Source organism: Accipiter gentilis, chromosome 17 (assembly GCF_929443795.1).
Source record: "Accipiter gentilis chromosome 17, bAccGen1.1, whole genome shotgun sequence".
NCBI lineage: Eukaryota > Metazoa > Chordata > Aves > Accipitriformes > Accipitridae > Astur > Astur gentilis.
The window spans coordinates 11,126,811-11,148,994 of record NC_064896.1 but is presented as its reverse complement, the minus strand read 5'-3'; the positions used below and the strand labels follow the sequence as shown (position 1 = coordinate 11,148,994).

General features: G+C 37.7%; 1 protein-coding gene across 1 annotated transcript in view; it reads left to right on the top strand.

The window, feature by feature from the left end:
- The first annotated feature begins 9,504 nt into the window (after positions 1 to 9,504).
- Positions 9,505 to 22,184, top strand: part of MUC6 (mucin 6, oligomeric mucus/gel-forming) — a 59,724-nt gene continuing 47,044 nt past the window's right edge. Inside the window, exons 1-3 of the mRNA XM_049820717.1 lie at positions 9,505 to 9,556; positions 16,115 to 16,177; positions 20,693 to 20,933. Of these exons, the coding sequence (XP_049676674.1) occupies positions 9,505 to 9,556; positions 16,115 to 16,177; positions 20,693 to 20,933 (356 nt within the window). The remainder of the gene's footprint in view (positions 9,557 to 16,114; positions 16,178 to 20,692; positions 20,934 to 22,184) is intronic.

Below are 22,184 nucleotides of genomic sequence, written 5' to 3'. Positions count from 1 at the left end.
CTTTCTGCAGAAAAAAAACTACCTCCATTTATCAGTATAGGCTGTATTATATCAGTATTCTCACATAGCAACTACTGGCTACAAACAGTTCTTTCTATTGTCTGTCATTGGATAAAAGGATATAAGGCTACTAAACATCTTTCCAAACAATGATGTGGCATTTTTATTGCTTGACTGGAAGAAACAGCATACATCTGGATGTGAAGTTTTCACTATATGGGAAATGGCAGGCAATAAAAAATGCTGCAGAGCACTTTCTCGGCAGTCCGTTACAAGTATATATGTCCTTTGTTATCTATACTGCCTTTACATACAATTTCAAATCCAATCCCAGGCCTTACCTTCAGCAGACTCCCTTGTCTGAATTCAGTATTCTTAAAAGCCTGTTGAAAGCTCTGGGAAAAGGCTGTAGTCATCAGAAATGCTCTTCTAGCAAATTTCAATTTGTCTTTTCAATAAGCTAACCTGGAAGAGGAACAAGCCTACCTGGGAGCCAGAGAGAACTGCCATGATGCTCGCTACTTGTCATGCATCATGTGCAAGGCATTGACCTCAACATTTCTATTACATTTATAAATCAACTCCTTAAAAAAAAAGCCCTGCTGCATACGTCTTTCTCACCTTGATGAAAGAATAAGAGATTGAACCAATACCTGGCAGACATGTAGTCTTGTTTCTCAATGTGTTACTGGAAGAAACTCAAGCAAGATCATAAATGTGGTACAGCAGAAGATAGGTATAGCAGTAGTAATTATTAGGAATGCGTATGCTGTTTGAAACCGAATTTGACTCAGTCCTCAAAATAAAGCTGTGTGAGAAGTCCATCTTCCTATATGAAGCCTAGCAGAAGTTAATGAGGATGGTCTGAGAATTAAACTGTCTTGCTCCTGTATTTGCTGTTCTTGCAGGGGAAGAAAGGATAACACAAAGAAGGTCCTCCCATTCTTTTCTGACTCTGTATGAAATTTCTGATGTTACAATGTCTGCTTCTTATTGAAAATGCAGAGGCTGCCAAACCCCAGAGTAACCAGAAACTTACACTTCTTCAGTGAGGGCAAGGAATACATGATGTTTCCTTAAATCTGCACGTTTACATAGGCACCACTCCACCACATAGTGAGGGGTTGTAGTAATTGGTGAGCATATATGTAAACATTGTAAGCTCTAGCTTTTCAGGGAAGATCAATGAAACACAAATAAATTGAGTTCTGCCTGGATGTGTGTGGAAGATAGAAAAAGATGATAAAAGAAAAGCTAAAGTTCCACTTTTTTAAAATTGTCTTTACATTCTGGTACTTCTCAGATATAAATTTTCCACTGCTTTTGGGACTTGGAGAATATTACCTTTAAAGTACATGAGAGTTTTATCATGGACTTCAGCAACTGCCAGCATTCATGGGTGTATTAGTTTTGTTTAATTAAAAATATGTAAATACAGGAGCGGTTCAACTTGCCAGATTTCCCATAGGCAATTTCAATTTCTCATATACCTCACACTCTCAATAAGCAAGTACTCTGCTGATTCTCTGTTGAGAAACTTAGATAAGTATGCTATATACAGCTTGGCAGTCACAGGCCTTGGAACGACTGTGATGTTAACTCAAATGGAATTACTGACATCATACCAGAATTACATCAGTGAAACAAAACCTGGCCCTGCATTTTTTTTCACGTGCTTTGGGCCACATTAAGAGCTTTGATTGGTCAAAGTTTTCAGTTCTGTGTAGAGTTGTCAGCATCCCTGACAGCAGCACAGTTTTCTGGACTGGCCAGAAAAGGTCAAAGGAACAGTATGTATATACATACAATATGTATATGTATATACACTTATATACACAGTAAGTATAGCAAGACTCAACATATTTTCCACCTGCTAATAATAGTTAAGTCATCTAGCTTATTTGGATAAGATCTTAGATGCATTTAGCAATGTATGGTCTGACTACTTAGGAAAATATCAGCATACCGCACTTTAGAAAGTACATTTGGCGGATATCTTGTTCATATTGTATTGTAGATACATAACATACATGCATGCTTTGTTATTCCTCCCTCTGCTTTTTCTTAAACTGAACACTGAGAAACTAGAGATTTCACGTCAATAATTAAAGTAGTGGAACATGCACCTGAGAGGAAGGAAAGTCGAGAATAAAAAAAAGTGGAGAACCACTCATTGAGAGTACCTACTACTAATTTAGCAATTACTTTAACAAAGAGCATAAGGGAGTAGTGATACAAGTGTAAGGACTAAAATTAAGTCTGGATCCTACCTAAGCTCTGTGAAACAGTTCTTTATATTTGTCCTGTACATTTGCATTGGACACCCACCGCCTAACTCAAGGGGAGAAAATCCAGGCTTGAGATATTGAAGACATAACTAGCTGGCACAATGCAGCAATGCAATGCTATATTATGCTCCATTTAAAAACTGAAAAATGAAGCTTCCAAATTGAAACTGGCAAATAAAGACAGTTTAATATTTAGTTCTCATTTTTCAACTGATTCTTCATACTTTATTATGTTTAATATTCCTTAGGAAACTCAGAGTCTTAAAAGTGCATGTGCACTTAATTACACAGAACTTTCAAATAGTGGGGGGTTTTCCCTATGAGAAAAAATGTTGTTACTGCAATAGTGTGACTGATAATAGCATATAGATTTGATTATACTTAATCGCACAGAGAAGCAAAGAGCTTTCAGTCTGAGACTGTAGCATGTATTGGTGAAAAATGGGGACAAAAATGTCAAATCTTTGTGAGAAAACATAGTGCTGACATCTTTATTCACCATGAAAATAAACACAAAATGGCTGCCAGTCTCTCCATGCAGTGAAGTCTTAATACATGAAATAACCAGCTGAGAGAAAGACATATGACAGAAATACATCTGTCTGGACTAAGAGGCCAAGCAGCTATGAAAAACAGTTGCAAGTTCCAGCTGCAGTTCCATCATATATTTGTACTATTCAAAAGTGGACATGCAGGTTGTTCATTCTTGCTGCAAGAGAATGTATGGTATCTGTGAATGCATTCTTCTTATAATTCTCCATACATAGTGCTCCCTTGGCCATGGGAAAAATAGCCATACTGTCCCTTGTTCTTGGAACTTGTATGCATGGAAACTACCTTCATTAATCCCTTCATGCTTTTTATACCCTTAACTTTGTTTCATTTTCACAATAACTTAATTTATTCTGGAAACCACTTTCCAGTTCTAATTTCAGAACCAGATAAGTCATGTTTTTCAAACCTGTTCTATTGTGATTCTAAGAGCTTTGGCAAAGTGAATATCTCTTCTTTTTTTTTTTTTTTAAATCCAAGTCAACAAAAAAACATAAAAAAAAAGAAAAAGAATCAGCATGTATCAAGTAAAGGGTAAACAAAAGTATATGCTTGACCATATTATCTTAGCAGATACGTTATATTAGCATCAATTGAAGACTGTGTTCTAAAATGCACACACATTAAAGGACAAGTTAAACATGTGATTGCCACTGACTTCCTGTTCCCAGCTCTTAATATATGTGTAAATATGGGTTTTATTTTTCTTCCTTGCCAGTAGAGGTCAAAGCTTGCACTTAATGGCTTCCTGGTTCACACAATATATTTGCTTTTCATTCCATATCTGGTAATAAAATCTGTCTGATTATTAAATTAATAGAGCTGTGATGTAACAAGTGGCAAATAACTTTATTTTTTCTAAGTCTGGTTTGAATATCAACTACAAACTACAGATTTAGCTCAGCTGCATGGCAATTATGAGTACAGCAATTAGGAGAACTTAGGCTGTTTCCTGTTCATGAGACTCAACAAACCAAGTTCTAACTAAGCTAGAAACATTTGAACCACAACTGCTTTCATGTATAATGCTTTTGATGCATTTGCTTCTTCGTATGAAGTCAAAATGCATGATGCCCAGGAGAACTGTTGATGTATATTTCAGGGTAATTCCTGAATTTCCCTTGGAAAAGGAATGCTGATTAAATATTAAAGCCTAAAAGCTGGAAAAAAAAAATTGACCCGCACTTTCCTGATTTTTTGCTCATAGGATAAATGTTCTCCATGTTAATACAACCCAGAGGAAAAAAAAATATGTTAGGAATTAAAAACAATAAAATTGGTATCAATATTTTCTATTTGGGAAAAAAAGGAACACAGCAAGTTTGGATTTAGTTCAGCATAAAGCCTAATCTGTCTCTAGATTTTGATATGAGGCCATCATCAGTAGTCCAGAAATAGCAAGAAGGAATACCTTTATTCTCTCTACTAGAAGCAAATGAAAATGAGAGAATCAGTCTTCCTCTACACACTACTTAATTACCAGAAGATAAATTTGGCATTAAGAGATACTGCACAGATTTGTTCACAATTATAGTGTTTGAGGGAAATTTTAATTAAAAAGTCATACACAAGTATGAAGAGATAGAAGACAGACCTGAATAAAGGAGACATTCCCTCTTGTGGTTTCACTTTCCACAATTGTATCATTCTTTTCTTTTCTGTCAGCACTGTAGCTAAAATGACCAGAATTTAGGATTAAGTGTTACAGAATAAACTGTGCAGCCCAGAATGCTCCAGAGATCAGAATGCAAACCAGTTTGAGTCCAGCATCAACAACATAGAATTCAGGAGCAGAAGAAGAGAGTGTGGGAGATGAGAGCAGAGTTTTCTTTCCCTGTGTTCCTGTGCACACAAGGGATAACATGGTAGGTATCACATCAGAGTGCACTCTGACACTGACAGGCCTTGCTTTGTTTTGGAAGGGTTCCTCCTCCCATGTTTTACTCCAGAAACACTTCAAATAAGTTGTCGAAGTTTGTCTTCAGGGCAGCAGATATGCTTCAGAGAACTGTGGGAGCGGCGGGCTTTCTCAGCCTCTCAGGTTGGCAGGATACAAAGAGTGAATGACACCTGCTGAGGCCCCCACAGCTATAGGATCCGAGATGTTCATCAAAGTGAAAGCCAAAGGCATAAAACCAACACGGGGAGGTCTCTGGCCATTGTCCCTAACAAATTATAATTAAAGGTTAAGTACCAATTGATGAAGTCTTTCCCACTTAGAGGCATGTGTTTTAAATAATTTTCTACATTTTTTTCTTAACAAGTATATGGGAAAGACTTGAATTTACAGTCATTTAAGTACAAAAGTACTTTTGGAACAGTGTAAGAGTGCTACTTTTGGAACAGTGAAAGAGTGCTCTTAGTTATAGCTTTGTTTGTATTCACTTTTTAATCTAAATGCACAGTAAAACAAGAAATTAAATCCTCCGTAACACCTATAGCCACTGTCTCTGTACATTGCAACTAAACATAATTTACATTGCTAAATGAAATTTTACATTTAAGTACCTGGTGTCAGATACCCAAGGAAAGCAGAGCTGGCTCCAAGTGAATGGCTGCCCTAACAGTCTACTCAATAGCATTTTTGTGGTTCTGGTTTGAAAACTGTACCTGATAAACTCCAGAATTATCAAATATCCAGAATTATCCAGAATTCCAGAGCATTTTCTAGATACAGAGAAAGAGAATTCTCTTGATTTTGGTGACTGAAAGGAAAGCAAGAAGTGTGGATTTCTACCAAAACCATAAGGTGGATTATTTAGTGTCTGATGGCACAATCACACTGGGCTTCTTTTAGGTGCTGTCTGGGGAAGAAGTTTAAGTGTACAAAAAGCATGAAGAGAGGCCGGTAGAAAGGCACAGAGAATGAACATAAATATCAGGGGATTCTAAAGGTGGCACATAGGCTGAGGATAAGGGCATAGCTGGTCATGGCTTTTTTGTGACCATTGCTCAGCCAGAGATTTCTTATTTACCACAATTGGAACATTCTCAGAGTATTTTACTGTCTCTATTTTGCTGTCAGTTTCTTTGGAAAAGATCTTGGCAGCAGGGGCAACCAGCTGGCTATGTGGTGCCTGCCTGATGCCTGCCAGCTACTCGGACAACTAGGCAGGAGCCCCTGAGAAGCAGCAGTGTATGTGATCCTTTGCTCCCTGGCTATATTACCTAAATGATAACAATGAGAAACAGGCAGACAAAAATGGGAGCTTGTTTTCTGATGTTTAGCAAAGTAATGCCTGTTATGTTAATCTTTTGGTTTATTTTGAAGTAGTGGAATGGTAATGAAATTACCTTGTGTAAGGTGAAGCACTAATGCTTCCCCATTTCATTCTGACTTGACTAGTCATTGCATCTCTCTTTTCCTCCCTGTCATGTGTTCACAATACTGAATTTTCTGGCCTTTATTTAAAGAGTTTTTTGTAAAATACCTAATACTGACTACTTACCTTTCTTTAATTTTTCACTTAAGTTATTTTTTGTGAGAACAGAAGACCAGGACATAAAATACTCAGTATGTGTTACAGAATAGGAATATTTCCTTTTAACTCCTTTCCACTGTAGTGGAGGAATCAAAAATATGCCGCTTTTTTCCACAATAGTACAGAGAAAAGGTTACTCAGTTCTTTTTTTGGTTGTCCATGTCCAGTTCAAAATTCTCACTCATTTGTTGTTTAAAGCTTTGTTCAGTCTGTAGCTAAATTCTTTTTATACTAATAATTTGCAAATTTTGCATGAGAGGTACAGTCAGCATACATTCAGCTTTCCCTATAGGAATTTACTGTTTCTGCCTTACACGGCAGAGATACTACTGTTCAGTCAAAATCTTGAGTGATATGGATGTGCTTCTGCTCTTATCGAATGCTAAATTCTTTAAGGAAAGTGAGATATTTCTGAGGAGCTTCCCCATTTGTGACTATTGCACAGTGTTTAATTTTCCACAATGTGATCTTACCAAGATTTAAAGATTTATTAGATACTGAAGGAAACATTCTGTCATACCTATTGTGAAATTTCTAAGGCAAATTTGCAGTGCTCTTTTGGACAGGATACTGGATAAAAATTGGCCTGAAATCTCCTTTATATGGCAATCCTATTTTCCAATTTCATGTTTGAAGGATTTCAGACTTCTTTCCAAGTCTGTATTCATACAAGATATGTTCAAATATGAATATAGTTCAGGTATGCTAATAGAAAACAAATAGGGTTACCTTGAGACAGCCTATACCAAAAAATACCCACACAAGTTTCCCTGGAATGTCAAACTTTCCTACTGAAATTTTACAGTCCATTTGATTGCAGATAGAAACTGAGATTGCCCTGCCAATCATAGTGAAGTCATAAAGAATAAAGATAACCCAAGTTGTATTCAAAAGCCTTATTTTACCTAATTCTGATACAGCATTTCTAAGATTCTAAATGTGATGTTCATTGTTCATAAATGATGCTATAAAAAATATTCTAAAATGTTTGTTCAGGGGCCATGGAAGTGGAATGTGGAATGTTTTCTTAGGGATCTTCATAAAAGCATCAAAATACTCTAGGATTGGTATACCTATAATTTCCTAGATGAATTAAACTGTGCAAGGTGTTCTGTTACTTAGTTAAGGTGTTATGACTCTCTCAATATGCATAATTTCTGGCTTAACATAAATTCCTTTGACATTTCAAAATCTTCCAGAAGTATACATGATGCTGGAAAGTAAACTATACCTAAATACTGAGAAACTTTTACTGGATAATGTGTATGGCCACAATAAGCTCTGCTTACCTGTACAATGCCAGTTTCTGATGATTAATGATGTTACTAAATCGGTTATAATTACAACATGGAAAAAAACCCCATTAATTAGAGGCATCATTCTCTCACTACAGCTGGATAGACAATTTTTCACAAAGCTCTTCCGCATAAAATAATTATCTATGTACTGCGAACTTCTTCACTTCTTATAGTCCTGCAGCAAATGCTTTTTTCTTGGTCTGGAGTCCTGACATAAATGTAGTTGTAGACAGATGCTTTTGTTTAATTGTATTTACATCATCACTGGATGTCCTCATAAAATAACAAGTTATTTGTATGTAGATGTGGTCAAATATTTGGTGTAAAATTCTTTCTTAAGTGTCTGGGGTTTAATTAAACAGGTTTTTTCTCCTCACTGAAAAAAAATGTTCTTGATTTTTTTCCTTTACTTTGTTTTCTTATGAGGCAGATGCAGAAAATTTTTAACAGAAATTTTGGAATTTAGGGTCAGAATTCTATTATTAACAACCATATACTTTGCCCTTCAGTTGCCAGGCAGGGGCAGGAAAGAAGAGGGAAAAAAAATAAGGCAGACCTTCACTTCAATTAAAATTTAATTAATTTTATTTTAATTACAACCAGGTTGAGCCAGGGCTGAAATTACATTAAAGGATAGTCACTGTCTCTCCTGTGCTTCTTCCCACCACTCAGAAGGTATACCTCTGAGAACATGGCGAGAAGCCAGTTTGTAAGCAAAGGAATGATACCAGAGAAGGACAAAACAATAGGAATCCAGGAAAGTAATGAATTACATTAAGTAAGTATTGCATAGGTGAAACAGGAAAGGCTGAAGAGATTCATATGGAGAGGTAATCCCTACCTTTTATATTTTATGAGGAAAGTTCTCTTCTAATTAGACTGTAATTTCTTGAAGTAATTACTGTGCTAGTGAAAAATGACAGGACCAAGCAAGCAAAGTTGTTCTTGTATTGTGTCAGTTCAGTGATGGCAGTGATACAGTGAACACATGCAGTGCATTCAGTGTTTCACCTCTGATACGGAGAGATCCGAGCGTGGTAACAGAACTGGAATTGATCTTTCGGGATGTTGGTGGGAAGGTGGAGATTATCGTCAGAGTTGCCAAAGTACTATAGTGCAATAGCCTTTCCTATCTCGTAACACAGATTGCCGTCTGCCCTTGACAATGCTAAGGTGGTAGGCAAGAGCTTACTTAGCTCCCTTGCAAACTCAGGAAAGCAGCTGTACCATGGACAGCCCTTTTTACTGAGGCAAAGTTTATCGTTTTGCTTAAAAAGTCACACAAGGGAGACATGAACACAGTCACTCAGGAGAGTGAATAAAAGTTAATGGAAGAAGAGTTAATAAAAAAAACCCCTGAGATGTGTATCTCTGTTCATTCATGCCTTACCATCTTTTATCCACACATTCTTTCCAGCAGTTCCAAAACTCCTGCACTTCATTCTTCCACTTTGTGTACTGGTCCAATATTATTCCTCTCTTTATCAGATGGAGATCATAATTTGTGTATTATTTGTCTTTTTGCATATTGCTTTTGGGTATAATACCAAATTTGTTCAGTAAATGAAGTTAAATGTGTTTGAGCTGTTACAAATAGAAGCCATTATAAAAACCTTGTAAGAATGATAATGAACTGGAGGACGTTTGTGTTCTTTTCTTTCTAAATGGCGTTTAGGTGTGTTGAACTTGATAAAGAGGAGATCCTGTTTGGCTGGTACTCTGCTGTTGCAATTTCTGAAAGCCATGGGAATGAGGGAGGGCATTTCAATTCTATATATAAAGCATCCAAGCTTGAAGAGGTAAGTCTAGAAAGTTGCAGCAGTGGCACTGCCCATTTGAAACAGAGGAGAGTACTGAAAAAACTCTCCAGTTAGGGCATGCATCATGTTTCCGACAGTAATACTGCTCATCTTCTGCAGTTTTCTGCAATCTGCCGGTAAGTCTAAGATGCCTGTCTTCCTATTGGTATATGATTTGAAAGAAAATACGCATGTATTGAAACAAAGTGTGTGACTCCATCATAATATTACAACACGTGAGGTTCAGGTCTTGCTCTCCTTTCCCACAATCATCAGAATTAATTTTATACATTTCCTTCTCCCTCACTGCATCTTAAAACACAACTGCATATTTAAGAAATACATGACTGAAATAGAACTATTTGTTCTTGACTTTTTTAAGAAATGTAGTTACTGATTTGTTGGATCATTCCCTAAAACTGGTTCCCTAGATACAGGGAATGTTTATTTTAATGGACTTATGTTTTGTTTCCAAGCTGAGTGCCTGCATCTTTCAGATGTTTGTGATGCCATGCTCTAGTGATGTCATTATGGAAGCTGTGTATCTTCTGTGTAGAGCGTTGATTAAAACCTTTTTCCTTTGTTAAACAAACTGTAAAAATTATTAAGTATGAGCTATGTGATGGCATTACTTTTTTGAAAAATGATGTGATAGAAAGAATCCTGTGCTGGAAAACAGGCAAATGATAGCAGTCTAAAAATTCTACATGACTCTTAAAGTATTCCTCCAAATATTATTCAGTATAATTCTTTAGTCTTTTAAAGGGTTCTGTCTTACTTTTTTGATCCCACCCATCTGAATATCAGGTGACTGTGTAATTTTTTAAAAAAGACTGACAAGGAAGATCATTGACTCTGTAGCTACTCTACTGCCTTACTCATTCCTCTTCCTGTAGTGTTTTCAATAAATTCTTTGAGAGCGAGACTTTTTTGCCATGATTTGGCATTGATTAAGATAGTGGTTTCTTCTTCTCTCTTCTGTATATTCTCTGTAATTACCAATTGTTACAGTTCTGGTTTCAAGAACAGGTTGCAAGCTGCTAAAAGGCATACTTCACTTGCTTTAGTCTGAACAAAGTTAAATTTATTTCTTCTGTATTGTGTTTACTACATTTAATGAACCATATAGTTCAAATTGCGTAAGGACACGTATTACTCTTAAATCACTGACTTAAACTGTAGCACTAAAAAAAAATTAAAATATAAGCAAGTTAACCCTTTTGTAGACTCTCAGAGCCAATTTCTAATCTCAGCTATACTGTTATAAATCAGGTATAACTCCATTCACTGTATGAGCACCATTGTAACCAAGATCAAGTGAAGTACCTGAATATGGGTCCTAACCCCAAATGCAGATGCCTGCAAGTTCTTAATCTCCATGACTTCATATGGTAGATAAATAGATGTATTACTGTAAATACTAATATTTGCAATCAAATGGAAAATTACTGTCAACCCCTCCACAGCCACAAGCTTTATGTATAAACTTGGCAATTACAAACAGGGCCTCATCTATAAAGGAGTCTGTTGTCTGGGATGGCACTTCAGTTGAATTTAAACATAAAAGCCTAACAGTAGGATCTAGAAAATTCTTACAGAGCAATCTTCTCACTTTGGGATGTATCAACATTTGGGGGCCTTGAAGTGCCATGTGAGGTTGGAGTCTATGAAAACAAATAGAGATTTCATTCTGTCAAGTAAGATTTTGAAATCAGACAAATTTTGGAGGCATATCTGAGCCATAAGAGGTTGATCTGTATGATCTAAAACTGGCGAACATGCAGGATGCTCATTGTTTCAAACTCTAGATCCAAGTCTTGTCTCTTTAGAATGAGTTAAATCAAAGCAAGGACTCAGATTCTACTCTTCATGGATCTGCATCCAAATTCCATACCTTGAGTCTGTCTCTAACTAGAAAATATTCATTTTAAGGACATATATTTGATGCAGAGTCTGATGGAAACTGGAAGACCCACTTCCTCTTTCCCTTGGTAACCCAAGAAAAGGAGTATACATGCATTAGCCCAATTAAAAAAAAAAAAAAAAAACAAACAAACTACAGAAGTTTAAAACCAGATTAAAACTGTTAGTTCTAGCTTCTACTTAATAAGAGATGCTGATTCATTGATTAAATTGAGGCTTCACCTCTTTAACTATTTCAATAGTCAAAACTGTGCATGGGTCCTTAAGGGATGTTTGTGTACAGTTGTGATATTTTTTCTTACTGAGTATGTAACTAGGAAGTTACCTTGATTTATGCTGTTCAGCCGTCTTGTTTTGCAAGAGACAAAGGGAGTTAATAATTTCATATTGAAGAGAAACCATCATGAACATGTACAACTGATGACTAGTATTACAGCTATGACTCTAGCACTACCCTTGCTGTTAAATTTCATTTTAGGCTTATATAATTTATTTTAAAGCTCTTGTCTTTTCCAGAACTTCTAACATTTCAACATTTGTTTTTGTCCCAAATGAGAAGATAAAAACTGAACCCTTTACAGAACAGAAATCCTAAATTACTTCTGTTTGGAAGTACAAAAAAGATTTCATTTCAGTGTTTTGCATCAAATGGAAATGTTTTGTTTCCATTCATTTAGCTGGTAAAAAATACTTTGATTGAAGTAATTTCAACATAAAATTGTATTTTCTCATAGGGATGTCTCATAGTAACTGTAGCATAGGAACAAAATGACTTATTTCTTCACAGTAAGTCAGGTTCCCTGTCTGGATTGTATTGCTGTCATGAACTAGACAGACTGACCACACAGAAACTGCATTTTGACAGACATAATTCTCAAGGAAGTCGGGCTAGCTTGAGTAGAGTAGGAATTGAAAGTAAAACTTCCTTTATTTAAGAAAAGTGAAAGTCTATTTACAGTTCTATTGAGCTAATGCAAAATCGAGTATTTCACGTCAACTCAAAATCATCTCATTTCTCAAAGGAAAAAACTGAATACTTGCAGCAATACTAAAGTGTCAGCAAGGAAGATTTCAGTAGTTTAGAAATCTCATTTACCACTGGGACAGCCTTTTCAATGGAAAATTCCTAAATGGTTGCTAGATACAGCTGCTGCATGGGACCACAGCACTTGCTGCATCTATACAATCTGCCATTTCATGTCGTTGTGAATGGTTAATAACATTTCCAGGATGATTTTATTAATCTCTTCAGATTTAAATGTGAGAAGAAGAACATAAATGCTGAGAATAATTACTGTACTGTAATTTGTTTAATAGTTTGATCTAACAGGATACAGAGTGTTTGGCAGATAGTCAGCAAATGGCTCTGTATTTGTTTTACTAGCTATTCTTTCAGCAAAACATTAAAGTCGATTTCATATCCTTAGTTATTTTTGGTATAACTCTTGCACACCTCCATATAATCCAGGTTGATTATTACATTCAATTTTTTAATCTAAATACCAAACCTAGGGTATTTGTAACATTTTGTAACTGTTTGGCATGCTTAGACTTGTGAATTTTGAGTTTGAGAAGCTTACAAATAAGCTTTGTAAACTAAACTGTCTGTTCTGATCTAAAATATGTGTCCATAAAGTATTAGACTTTTTGTTTTACATCAAGCTGTCTAGATAGATCTCACTTGAAATAAAATTTTAGGCATATCTTCAGTTCCTCCAAATCAAGTGTCCTCTGAAGGCAGGTGTTAGACACTCTTAAATCCCATTAATGTAGTGTTTGTAGTTTGGGATTAAACTGTAGCAATTGCAAAACTGTTAAACCAACAATAATAGATTATTGAACTACTGGACATACCAAAACCAAGGGGTTCAAAAAAGGCAGCAGCAACTCTAGGTGTAAAGAGTGTTAGCTTGATAGCCACATAAACTGACTATTACTTTTTGTGGTGTACTTAGTGTGATGTGTGGTTCACGAGGAACTTGGAAGGAAAGGGTAAGAAGCATGCTGTATTCTAGATACACCTGCTGAGTTGCAGGCTGACCATGGAGGTTGTACTGAAACACTGGCAAAATTTCAAACAATTATTGGCCAGTACTGACCAATTATAGAGGACAAGGCAGTGTGAGTAGGATCTACAATGATTTTCTGATGAGTGTGTCAAACAGCGGTAGAAATTGAAGTGCTGGCCATGCAGTGAGTATAGCAGCTTGCAACTCAACAGCTAATGAGATCACTTTGTGCTATTTCTTTCTTGTAGAAATGTTCTTTTTTTAGTTTGTCAAGAAGTTATTATGCAGGTAACTTACTCCAACTTAGAAAAAATGTTACATTGTACTCTTGAGTTTCATTTTTCATTTGTAGAGCACTGTCCCATTGAAATGGACACAGTATCTAGGAAGAAAGATAGAGGGAATACATCTCACTGAACTTCTGCCATGGCATTTACACTGCAGGTAGTCACCTAAGGTTTCCTCTACACCAATGGAGAGAAATAATTTTTTGTGTATAATCCATTTGTTCCATGATAGACATATATTTTGCAGACAAATTGTACTCAGCAAATTTGTACTTACATTCACAGCCTGTGAAAAGAGTCTAGACAACTGGCAGAGATAAATGTCATTTAAAACTATTAGAACATTTGGGGTAGGAGCATTTCTGTCACTGAGCTTACATCCTTGATTTATTTCCCTTCTGTCTAGATATTCATTGTATATAATTCCACCAATGTAGTATTTTAGCTCCTAAAAGCTTAGATTAGTTGATCCAGATAACATCTTTTTCATTAAGTATTATTTCAGAGAAGAACTGAGGCATAGACTGATGGGGAAGTTGGAGTTGTCTGGATCTCACATCCAAAGCAAAGGCATGGGCTGAAAGTCTTGTTCTCCAAATTGCCCTCTTGTGCCTTAATCTAGCCTCACATATGAGGCAGAACCTCACTTATTTTCCTACAGTCCTTGAGATACCACATGATAAATATCACCTCACATTCAGCAGCACAGCGTGGAGTTGGCTAGAGAGTCTATTACAGTTAGTGAGCTCCCTAGAGGCTTTTACTCTCTTCTGTACATAAAGAAGCAAGAAGAGCCTGCAGACCTGTGGTGTATATATATAGATATGTATATAGACTTGGCCTGGTTTATGTGATTAAAGGAACCTTCTGCCATAACATTTTCTCGGTTGCAAAAGATCCTAAACATATAATAGAGAATTATATGGTTTCTACAGGATATTTGCTCCTCCTATCTAAGAAATATTGGACCTGACAAACTTTAAAAATGAGCAGCACATTTCTGAAGTACCCCAGGTCCTTTTTCTTACAGCTTGCTTTGGTTGTTACCGTCCAGCTATTGACTTTATGAAAGCTCACTCCATGCATGTACCACCTCTGTCCCTGCACAGGCCTCGCTACTTGTAGGTTGGCTATGGCAGCCTTTCTCAACATCTGTCTTACTCTCTTCACACTTTGGGCAGGAAGCAAGCTGCTGGGCAAAAGAACCTTTAGGTATGTATGAGGACATGGTGCAGTTGTGCACATGCAGAGGTCTGGGTTTGTGACAGAAGAGGGACAATACTGTACTCCACATTTGGAGCAAACACATAAATATTCCTTGGCTTCTTATGAGCAGAATAGGCTTTGTGAAGAGGTGTGTGAAAGGGAGCAGGTAACAGCTTTCATCATTCTGCCTTAACATGAGCAGCAAAAGCAACAACTAGGGCTGAGGATTTCCCACTCTTTGGCTACAAATCCCATGATTCTTGTGAAGAACACACGGGACATTACTTTTCCCATATTTTCCCAGTTTTGGCTGTTCCCTCCACTACTTCTACCCAGATGGTGTGTTGTGGTTTAACCCCAGCCACCACCAAAGCACCTCACAGCTGCTCACTCCCTCTCTCCCACCCAGTGGGATGGGGGACAGAATTGAAAAAAAGAAGTAAAACTCATGAGTTGAGATAAAGACAGTGTAATAGGACAGAAAGGAAGAAAATAATAATAATAATAATAATAATAATAAAATAACAATAATAATAAAATAATTGGAATATACAAACCAAGTGATGCACAATGCAATTGCTCACCAATCACTGACTGATGCCCAGTTAGTTCCCTAGCAGCGATCTGTCCCCCCAGCCAACTTCCCCCCATTTATATACTGGGCATGATGTCCCATGGTCTGTAATATCCTTTTGGCCAGTTTGAGTCAGCTGCCCTGGCTGTGTCCCGTGCCAACTTCTTGTATCCTTCCAGCCTTCTTGCTGGCTGGGCATGAGAAGCTGAAAAATCCTTGACTTTAGACTAAACATTACTTAGCAAAAACTGAAAACGTCAGTGTGTTATCAGCATTATTCTCATACTAAATCCAAAACATAACACTGTACCAGCTACTAGAAAGAAAATTAACTCTATCCCAGCCAAAACCAGGACATGGTGGAATAAGAATTCAAAAACATGAGGAAAGATTCATCCCACATTTTTTTAACAGGGAACATCGGATTTGTGGATGAAGTACAGGAAAACTCATATTGCATAGGATTTCTGGCAGCTTTTGGTAACGTTTTACTGGTTGCAGAAGAATTTTTTATTACAGGCTGAATTATGTGGTTTTCCACTATAATTTCCATTCAGTTTTGTGTGGCAGGATGCAATTCATATGTGCTGACCCTGCTTTGACTTGTACGATATTTAAAAATAAAAAAATATTCAAATACTCAACTTCCTTGTGCTCAGAGGATAACTTCTTCCTGTTGTCTTTTTCCTTTCACAGCTTTTGAAGGAGATTATTGGCCCCATTTTTTTCTCCAAAAACAGAAAGAATCTCTGCAAAGAAGTAAGTGTCCGACCTGGTATTTAATGTTCACATTGCAACTATGCATAACAACTTCATTCAGCATCCGTTCTATATTGCAGAAGACACTGTACAAAACACATAGTAAAAATAAGTCCTTGCCTCAAGGATGGTACCTTTTAAAGCAGAATTTTAGGAATTCTGAATTAGGAGTTTGCCTATAAAAAGATGGTATAATATATTGTCTCACTCTGGTAAGTTTTATGCTAAATGGAAAGTGCTTTAGTGTGCCATGCTGAGGTTTTGATGCTGTGATGGGTTGACCCTGGCTGAACACCAGGTGCCCACCAAAGCCATTCTATCACTCCCCCATCCTCAGCTGGATAGGGGAGAGAAAATATAACAAAAGGCTCGCGGGTCGAGATAAGGACAGGAGAGATCATTCACTATTACCGTCACGGGCAAAACAGACTCAATTTGCAAAATTAACTCAATTTATTACAAATCAACCAGAGCAAGGTAATGAGAAATAAAATGAAATCTCAGAACACCTTCCCACCACCCCTCCCTTCTTCCCGGGCACAACTACACTCCCGGATTTCACCACCAAGCCCCCCCAGCGGCACAGAGGGACAGGGATGGGGTTTATGGTCATCACACGTTATTTTCTGCCGCTTCACCTCCTCAGGACGAGGGCTGATCACACTCTTCCCCTGCTCCAGCGTGGGGTCCCACCCACGGGAGACAGTCCTCCACGAACTCCTCCAACGTGGGCCATTCCCACGGGCTGCAGTTCTTCACGAACTGCTCCAGCATGGGTCCATTCCACGGTGTGCAGTCCTTCAGGAGCACACTGCTCCAGCACGGGTCCCCCACGGGGTCACAAGTCCTGCCAGAAAACCTGCTCCATGGGCTCCTCTCTCCACAGATCCGCAGGTCCTGCCAGGAGCCTGATCCAGCGCGGGGTTCCCACGGGGTCACAGCCTCCTTCGGGAACCCACCTGCTCCGGCGTGGGGTTCCCACGGGGTCACAGCCTCCTTCGGGAACCCACCTGCTCCGGCGTGGGGTCCTCCCCGGGCTGCAGGTGGAGATCTGCTCCACCGTGGACCTCCCTGGGCTGCAGGGGGACAGCCTGCCTCACCAGGGTCTTCACCACGGGCTGCAGGGGAATCTTCGCTCCGGCGCCTGGAGCATCTCCTCCCCCTCCTTCTTCACTGACCTTGGTGTCCGCAGGCTTGTTTCTCTTACATGTTCTCACTCCTCACTCCAGCAGCTGTTTCTCCCTGTCCCAACTTTTTTTTTTCTTCTTAAAAAAGTTATCACAGAGGCGTTACCAGTATCACTGATTGGCTCAGCCTTGGCCGGCGGCGGGTCCGTCTTAGAGCCGGCTGGTATGGGCTCGCTCTCTCTCGAACACAGGGGAAGCTTCCAGCAGCTTCTTACAGAAGCCACCCCTGTAACCCCCCCCACCACCACCACCAAAACCTTGCCAGACAAAACCAATACAGATGCCTAAAGATAGAAACTGTGAGGAGTTTAGTAGCCTTCCACATTTAGAAATTTGCTGTTGAGGTCATTTGTGTGATCTGTTTAATTTTCATTCCTGCAGATTACTGCCTAATATTATCGAAGAATTTAGGAAATAGATTCTTTTGATGCTGCAAAATCCAGGAAATGAAATAAAGCTGTTTCTCCATATGGGCTAGGTCTATGAGTTTATTTTAAAGATTGCAGGTTAAAACAAATGTATGTGCAAGTGAAAGATCAGAATATGGCATAGTTCTTCCTCACCTTTATAGCCAGCAGTCTATGGGGAGTCAGGGTATGGACAGATCTCCGCTTCAATATCCAGCTGTGCCAGCGGAAGCTATTGTTGCCACAGTTCTGGTAGTTTCCCAGGAGTTTTCCCTTAACTCCTAAGAATGGCTTGTGTGTGTGCAACCAAATCTGTAAGCAAAATTAACTCGAGCTGCCTACTTACTGCAAATATGTGCTAGTCCTTCTGAGTCTTAAGAAATACAAAAGATAGTAACATACGACTATTGTACTTGCATAAAAATGTGTGCCATGCCAAAGCACAAAATAATTAGCATATTATAGCTCTAAAGTACTAAAAATACTAGCTATCAGAAGTACTGTTAGAAAGGCAAATATCATTAAAGTGTTAACTCATAATTAAAATGGTAAGTTTTGACAGCAGTGATTGTGGTATTTTCTGTTACAAAGAAATTTCACTTCAGTTTAAAAGGAGGCTGGACAAGTACTTGGAAGCCAGAGCACAAGGCGGGTAAGCAGACAAATCCCAATAGTCTCACAAAATCCCCTGAATTGAAAATAATTGGAGTCTGAGAGAATATCTGGGGAAGTATTCATGCTTGACCTGGTGGGACTCTTCCCTTGGGCAGTCTCTTAATGATCACTGCTGGAGATAAAATACCAAGCTACATCAACCCTTGGTCAGAACCAATACAACTTTTCATGTTCTTTTCTGAAGAAATGTGAGGCGCTGACTTTTCAATTTAAATTTCATTCATTAAATATTTAGATTTCCACATCCATGACAAGAATGAATAAATGTCATCATGCTGTCATGATACACTGTATTTTACAGGACATGCTGTTCCTCTGCTAAGACAGGATGCAGAAGGCTATAACCCTTCTGAAAACACACAATTTTCACTAGAACCTTTCTAAAATAAATAAGGATATCAGTTCTAGTATTCTGAACAGTTTCTGTATCATTCTATTTACAGACATTCTTCCTAGTAATCCATAATCTTAATGTTTTATGTTAAAATACTGTGCTTTACTGTTGCATACTGTTAAAAAGCAGCTCTGTGTACTCCAAAAGTTGCTGCATTTCAGTGGTTGACAATGAAGTTCTTAATCTAGTTTGGGCAAAATGCAGAACAAAAATGTAGAACAAAAAGAATGATATAAAATGCAAATTTATTATAATGAGAAGCATTTCTTTAGGCAGAAGAAGCAGAGTGGCTTGAATTGGGTGAATTCTCATTCAGCATAAGCATGGAAAATCTACATGAAGTTCATCCTAAAGGTAAAAATAGCTGAGTACTTGTGATCAGCCAAAAAAAAAAAAAAAATTCAGCAACTCATCTCTGTCTTCTGTCTGTTCTTACAAGAGGAACAGTAGGGCGTGGATATACACAAATTAAAGGAAAATCCCTAGATGCCATTTAATATAAACTGAACTCAAAAGACAAATTTATAATCTAGTTTTAAACTTTCTTGAGTTATTGACCTTCCAATTTGTTATTTTTCTCTTATAAGATTTAAATAAAAACAAGTACATTGAAGACACTCCTGTATTTATAGAAAGGGGCACCTATTGCACTCTGACCATGTGCAAGCCCAGGTAATCATTCATTGGCACGCTCTGAAAAAGCTGGGGTTTCCTGGTCAGTATCACTTAAGCACAATATATTAAAATAGCTGTAATTGGGCATGAAGGATGAATGGTAACAAATAGCCTATTCCTATTTTCCAGTTAGATGATCTGGACAGCACAGCAGCATGGAAGAGGAGTACTTTTTGCCAACAGGTAGCAGCTTGTTGGGAAACAGTATTTTCTACATGACCTGAATAAAACCAGTAGCATTTTGTAGTCATTTGATCATTCTTAAAGAATAAAAAATGTTTGGGCTTTAAAGCAGTGAATATGAATTGCAGATAGACTTTGCTAAACTTAGCTGATACTTTGTGCTTCTAAGATACATTCTAAGGTACCTGAGCTTCATGTAACTCCATAAGCAAAAAAATAATTTAAAAATGAACAGTAATGATCTGAGTATTGGAAATACATAACCAAGGATTTTACTTACTTCAGTAGTTCTGTCAACTTCAGAGGGGCTGTCCAAATGCTTTACGTAGGTATAGAAATATCCAACATCAAGCGCTGGAGTTGTATCTCTTTCTTATGATTCATTTAAACCTCCTAAGATCTGTCCATTCAGAAGAAAAGTGATTACTTTTTAAAAATAAAAACTGATTAAAACATTTCATATATTTACAAAGCTGGCTGGAACTTTGTCACACAAACACAGACCCGAAAAAGTGGGGACTTACACGTTGGGCTTTGAGGACTGTCTTTGGATATCTAATGATCTGACTGTGCAATGAATCATGATACGGTAATGCCATAGATAACTTTGTAAATGTTGTGCCCAAGATGTTAAAGGTCTCTGCAGTAGCAAGCTGTCACCTTTGCAAACAGATTGAGCAGACTGAAATAAGAAGGTAAACCTTTATATTATCCAAGAAGGAGATGGAAGGGTGTTTCCCAAGCTAGGAAGCTAAGGAAATCTCCTCTGCTTACAGTAAATAAGAACGTTGCTCCGACTCCAACTACTGTATCAATTCCTGACTTGAGATAAAATTTTGAGGTTACAAAAAAAAATGGCTAGGATGTTGTTTATGTAATTAATCTGAGTAGAAACTTACTAGCTTTTCATGCTACTTATATTTGAAACAGCAATCAGAATGAGCAAATATGCTGTTAGGAGACCTAAATCCGTATTTCTCTTTCATTTTTATAGTTTTGAGCAAGGATTCCTGTTCTACCTGGGGTGGAGGGCATTTTTCAACCTTTGATAAATACCAGTATGACTTCACTGGGACCTGCAACTATATCTTTGCAACTGTATGTGATGAAAGCAGCCCAGACTTCAACATTCAGTTCCGCCGTGGGCTGGACAAAAAAATTGCAAGGATCATTATTGAGCTGGGACCTTCTGTTGTCATTGTTGAGAAAGGCAGCATTTCTGTCAGGAGTGTTGGGTAAGATTCTGCAATGAATGGGGGAAAAAAGTGTTTAAAGAAGGCCAGGAGTTATATAGCAGTTGCACTGAAGAAGACCATTTTGTATCAGAAATGAACTAACAAATTATGGAAGTTAGCACACCTAGCTGGACTCTACTCCCATTTCTTCCTATCAAGCATACTCTCTAGATAAGTATTTCATTTGCAGTTACTTGAATTGAGCTTAGAGTACATTTGTGTAGGCCAAGAGATAAACTAACCTTCTCAGACCAAAATAGTTGTCACATTGAAACTACAGTCTCCTAGATACTACCAGTCTCCTTATGTTTATATCTACTACAAGCACAGATGGGATGGCTTATAACCTTTAGTAGATACTACTTGAAATTCCTGTGTTTTGCTTAGAGTTCATTTGATTTGAGACTTAGATAACTCTGAAACCCCTGTGCTAAAGATAACACATACAGAGGGTATAAGACATATATGAACTATACAACCAACAGAGAAATATTGGAGGGCCTTACAACGAAGTCCTTGCTTATGAGGCCACTAACTGTTCATGTTATTGCAAGGATTATTACATCCAGAAAACCAGCGTTTTACTGAGGAATTACACTGATAGGAAACTTTAGGTTCTGCATCATTCATTCTTCTAGACAAATTGCTCCCATACAAGGAAATTTCTGCAGTAAAGTTTTCAGCATTTTTATCAGATAGGCAATGTTGACTTTTTGTCTGTGAGTACATGCATATATGGGAAATAATTGACTGTGGATTGTCTGCATCTTATCACAGTTACCTGGGTACAATAACCATCACAACAAAAAGACAACTTGCAGCTCTACCTTAATTTAGCAAACTGTCTTTAGAAAAACTTCCTTTGTTAGTTTATGCCTGTTCTAGTGTTGCACATAGCCCTGCTTCAGGTGGAAGGCTGGCCTGCGCAACTTCAGGAAGTCCCTTCCAAACAACTTTTCTATGATTGTATCACGTTCTTAGTGAGTACTTAGCAAAATACATTTGTACTTTAATGGTTTTAGTTTGTAGCTTTAGAATTCAGCCACAAGGATGAAAACCTCATTCTGCTACAACATTCCTATTATGGGTTTCTCTAACCTTGGCAGTTTTCAGTTGTAGCAGTAATTCCTATATTAATAGGCTGTAGTCCATAGAAGCTCTTCAGGATAATCAACAATAGTTCTACCACACAAACTGTATTGTTACAAGTTCTTGAAACATATAACTATGCCCTAAGAAAACCAAACCAAG